We start from the raw sequence: 5,392 nt of genomic DNA, 5'->3' as shown, positions 1-5,392 counted from the left end.
CGGACGCACAGGCTCAGCGGCCATGGCTCACGGACCTAGCCTCTCCGTGGCATGTGGGATGTGGGATCTTCCTGGACCGGGGCACAAACCCATGTCTCCTGCATTGGCAGGTGGACTCTCAACCACTGCGCCACCAGGGAAGCCCCTGTACATTTTTAAAATATATTTTTCCTTAATATACTAGAGGAAATATTTAGGAAATAAAGTGCCACAGTTTATAAAATTAAGGTTATTTTCCTACATTTAAAATAAGTTGCAGGGGGCTTCCCTGGTGGTGCAGTGATTACGAATCCACCTGCCAATGCAGGGGACACGGGTTTGAGCCCTTGTCCTGGAAGATCCCACATGCCTCAGAGCAACTAAGCCCGTGCACCACAACTACTGACCCTGCACTCTAGAGCACACGAGCCACAGCTACTGAGCCTGCGTGCCACAACCGCTGAAGCCTTCACACCTAGAGCCTGTGCTCCACAACGAGAGAAGCCACCACAATGAGAAGCCCACGCACTGCAATGAAGAGCAACCTCTGCTCCCCACAACTGGAGAAAGCCCGTGCACAGCAATGAAGACCCAATGCAGCCAAAAATATTAAATAAAACAAATATTTTTTTTAAAATTGCAAATCAAAAGTATAATTCCTGTTCAACATGCCAACTTTATGGCTGAGTTTCTAAAATTTTCCTAAAATAAGTACAAAAAGTAAATAGTTGTGATGAGTTTGATAAGAGGAAGAAACATCACAAGTTGGCTAAAGGTGACTTAATTACTGGCAACTTTGACTTAATTATTGGCAACTTTGCTACTCCAGTATTCAAATAAAATAAAATTCTAAGTTCTGGGAAATAAATCTTTGTCTGGTTTTAGATTAAAAGCTTAGAAATGCATGAGGAAAAAAAAAAGGCAGGAATCTTTCCAAGGAAACCATTAACTTGTTTATTAGACTAATATAACCAGAAATAATTGCTAGGGGAAAATAGTGTGCTGGACTGATAGGCAGAGCAAAAGGCTGGGCTTCCACTTAAATTACACTCGTGGTCAGACTCAAATCCAAGTGGTGAGACTAGCAGGCAATATTAAAATCATCTACATTCTACTACAAATCTGGTTTCAACCTATGTCTCTTTGTAACATCCTACATAAGTAAGTTTGAATATCTTAAAGATCCAAGAGAGATATGGAAAGAATCTTGTGAAGGGATAAGAGGAAAGTCATGAAATGGGAGGACAACCTGACATTTTCTGGAGGACCCTAATCCATCACACCAAAGTTCAGTGTCAAAAAGATATAAAATTAATCCCTTGTATCCCCTTTTCTTTTTCTTCTTTATTTTCCTATTGCCTTTCTCATCTTCTTGTCCTCTCCGTGTCAGCATTAATGTTATTGTCAGCAAAGGGGGTTTTCAAAGAGTGCTAAATCTTTAGTAGTAAATTATAATCAGGTAAATTGAACTTTTTGTTGAATTAACAGCAACACTATCATCATATCATATCATAGTACCTTTATCTTCATCACAGTACTTTACAACATGCAATAATTTAATATTTTTGTAGTATTTATAGACTCTTCTACCTGTACATTATCTGAGTATCAGAGTAGTATTGCACTGAATGACATAAATAAATAGCTATGTGTGTTTATAAGTGTGTTGTATTAGAAATATCCATACTCAACATGAGGGACAGAAGTTTTTAAATCCTCCATGTGATAACTAATATTTGGTATAAAGGGATAGCTATAACCCAAAGATAAGTATCCTGGCATTTTTACATAATAGCTTTCCTTAGTACCCCACTAATTGTTTTAGAGTGTATCTGCTGTTTCCTTATCAATAGTATCCCTGGCATGTTATAGGAATCCAATTTCACTTATCTCATGCATAAATTATAGGCAACTTGGAATCAGCAAGGCACAATGTTGGACTTAAATAAAGGAAAGTGAGAGAATGTAAGAGACCGTGAGATGGCTAGACCTTGTGGCTGAATTGTAACGTAGTATACCACTAAATGTTTAACAGAATGAAGTAGAAGGAAAAGAGAGAGAATCATCTAAATGTCCTTCTGTATATTTCATATGATATATGGGGAATAGGCTCAACTGAGAGAAAACTGGAATAGCTATTATGATTGTTGTCTCTGTAAAACATTTTGAAAGTTTGCCATCTAGAGTCAGACTTGGTACAAGTCCTCACCTGCTTTACTCTCACAGAAATCTTGATACTTCTCCCATTTGCTGTTTCCTCATCTCAGTAAATGGTATCATCATCCATCAAATTAAAAAAAAAGAAAAGTCACCACTGATTTCTGCCTTTACATCAACCCTCAGTTAAACTTATACCTATATCCACTCTTTTTTAGATTATTTTCCCATATAGGTATTGATTAGGGTATTGAGTAGAGTTCCCAGTGCTATACAGTGTGGTTTTTTTTTTGTTTTTTGTTTTTTAAAAAGAAACAATCCCACACCATTTATTGTCATCTGGTAATAACATAAAGGTGAGCAAAACAATATGAATAAATGCTTTAGAACTACACTTCTAAAAAGCACACCTAAAAAATTGCACACCTAATTGTTGCCTTCTCAACAATTTCTCACTTCATTGATCATTTCTAGTTGGAGACACTTTGGAGCAGAGTAATGTTACCTCCTTTTAGCATGATCCAACCCAGTTGTTTTCTTGACTTTGTTTTAGAATGAATCTCTTCTGCATCATCTAATACGAGGTTCATATACTCATCAAAACCAATGATACAGCCCTCTATCCGCATATTCACTTGCTCATAAAGCCAGACCTGAATCCGAGATCTATTTTGCAAGTATCTGAAGATGAGATTGATTGGCTGCACCATCACCTTCTGCACCTTCTGGCCCTGGCCCCGATACGCCATGGTGGAAGCTCACAAAGACCACACTATCCTGCACACTCAGTGTGTTCTTTTCAATTATCTATTTTACATATAGTGGTGTGTATATGTCAATCCCGATCTCCCAATTTATGCCCCCCTTCCCCCTTGGTAACCATAAGTTTGTTTTCTATGTCTGTGACTCTATTTCAGTTTTGTAAATAAGTTCATTTGTACTATATTTTAGATTCCACATATAATTGATATCATAGGATATTTATCTTTCTCTGTCTGGCTCTACTTTAAAATATATCTCAAATCTATTTTCTTTTCTTCCTATCCATTACCACCACCCCAGTCCAGGCTCTCCTTGTCTCACTAGGAGTTCAATATTAACAGATAACCAGTCTTATGTACTCTACTCTTGCCCACAATGAAATCATTCTTGTCACAGTAGGATAATTTACTTTTAAAAATGTAAATCAGCACTCATCAGTTCCCTGACTGAAATTCTCCAATGACCTTCTGCAGCCTGAATAAAAACATTTTCCAAACTACAACTTTCAGTGTCTTGAATGATTTATTTCTACTTATTTCTCCCATTTCTTCTGTTACCTCAGTCTAAGACCACCTGTTTCATTATTTATTTTTGTCCTCTTACTTGAATGTAGGTTTCAAGTTCATAGTAATTGAAACATGTTATGTAATTATATATACATAATTTATATACATCTTATACATATTATTGATATATGATAAATGAGCAAATGAATCCATGCAAGTCAGTTCTCTGCCTTCTCTACAGTTCCTTATGACACTAAGAGACCAGCCACAGTGACTCCAAGGGAAGTGCCCTAAAACCACTTTTCAGTGACAACCACTTGTTCAGCTGGGACTCCAACCCAAAACTCTCCAGGCAAGACTGGACTGTGCTCTGCACACATTCCACTCTTGTACTTAAGAGTTTTATTATCATAATTGGCCTGGAAAATGGCAGAGACTAAGTAGCATTCTCTTATTTTAAGAGATGAGGCAACAAATCTAAAAAGGCATATTAGCATAAAGTGGCACACTTTTGAAATATAGAGCTAATACATTGTTGAAAGTATATCTGTTCATTCATTCCATAGTCATTTATTATCTTACCAGACCATTTCAGGTTTTGTGGGGCCTGAGATATACAAAATTGGGGGTGACGGATTCCTTTAATAAATACAAAAATTACTTTTTCAAGTTCCACTAAAGAGTGTGACTGTAAGAACACATGTCTAGGGTTTCTTCCTACTGTTTATGCAAATGAGGGGCCTGAAGTTTAAGTGTAATATGCTTGATGACAAATGGTGATCGGAGAGCCAACAAAACATTGTACCAGTCACTGGAATCAGTCGTGAAAGCTATCCCAGCTCTGAAGGAGGTGGTCAAAGATGCAAAATTATAATAAATATCAAAATCGCTGGGGTCAAGTTAAGCCCAGGGTGTTTGGAAAGGACTAGGAAACTGGAGGACAGCTTGGGGAAGGCATTATGGAAGAAGTAACATTGTGACTGAGTGGTTTAGGTAAGACTTGTCCTGGCCAGGAAAATCGTCCTGGGTGGGGAGGGGAGAGGATGGTGTTAATGAAAATAAGATACAGCAGTGCATCAGACAGGGGCGATAGACTTTGCAAAAGTATCGAGATATAGAAGAGATTGGTAGACTTGTGAACTGTAAGTGCTTAGGTATCTGAGGAAGAAGCATCAAGCAATGATGAAATGATAGCAGAGAGCAGACATTGGTACAAAAGAAACTTTCATGTCACACTAAGGAGTCTGTTTTCTCCTGCAAGCCATTGAAGATGTTTAAACAGGGAAATGATGTGAGAAATACAAGTCTTAATAAGATTATTCCTTTGGTAATGTAGAAAATTGGTGGAAGCAGGGCAAGATTGAAAGCAAGGGGAATAGATGAAATGCTATTGTTGTAACCAATGAGGAGGAAAATGATAAAGACCTTGAAATAAGGGGTTGAAAGGATACCTACTTCCGGTTCATGTTTTTCATTCAAAGATGAATAGTTTAAAGAACACAAAATGTAGTGGGAATTTTACCCTCATTAATAACAGGAACATTGGTAAATTGAGTATCCTGGCTAGTTGTCTCTGATCTGCTCCTACTGTGCCAACCTTGACAGTTAATCAAACCTCAGTTTTCTAGTCTGAGAGATGGTAGAACTGACCTAGATAATCTTTGAAGTTGCCTTGCAATTCTAAAATTCTATGGACTACATAGTTTTCCCCATTTCTATTATAGAGCTGTTATTTATTGCTCTTTTCTCTAAGTTAGGAAAAGAAAATGAGCTCATTAACTTGGAATTAATACTCCAGTTGTGCTGCCTTATATCTAGATTAAGTGACGATAGGTGCATGGGTTTATCTCTGGAATTTATATCCTGTTCCATTGAACTATATTTCTGTTTTTGTGCCAGTACTATACTCTCTTGATTACTGTAGCTTTGTAGTATAATCTGAAGTCAGGGAGCCTGATTCCTCCAGCTCAGTTTTTCTTTCTTAAGAT

At 37.4% G+C, this 5,392-nt stretch overlaps 1 protein-coding gene across 1 annotated transcript; it reads right to left on the bottom strand.

The window, feature by feature from the left end:
- Positions 1-2,577: 2,577 nt before the first annotated feature.
- LOC307176827 (small nuclear ribonucleoprotein E-like) lies at positions 2,578-2,916 on the bottom strand. Its single transcript, XM_079903322.1, has one exon. The coding sequence runs from the start codon at positions 2,883-2,885 to the stop codon at positions 2,607-2,609; it is 279 nt and encodes a 92-aa protein (XP_079759448.1). The 5' UTR covers positions 2,886-2,916; the 3' UTR covers positions 2,578-2,606.
- Between the last annotated feature and the right edge of the window lie 2,476 nt (positions 2,917-5,392).

The sequence above is a fragment of the Stenella coeruleoalba genome (assembly GCF_951394435.1).
Source record: "Stenella coeruleoalba genome assembly, chromosome: 18".
NCBI lineage: Eukaryota > Metazoa > Chordata > Mammalia > Artiodactyla > Delphinidae > Stenella > Stenella coeruleoalba.
The sequence above is the reverse complement of the archived record's forward strand: the minus strand, read 5'-3'. Positions and strand labels throughout refer to the sequence as shown.

Excerpts from the sequence above, each read along its gene's own strand:
- LOC307176827 (XM_079903322.1), bottom strand. The coding sequence starts at position 2,885 with ATGGCGTATCGGGGCCAGGGCCAGAAGGTGCAGAAGGTGATGGTGCAG.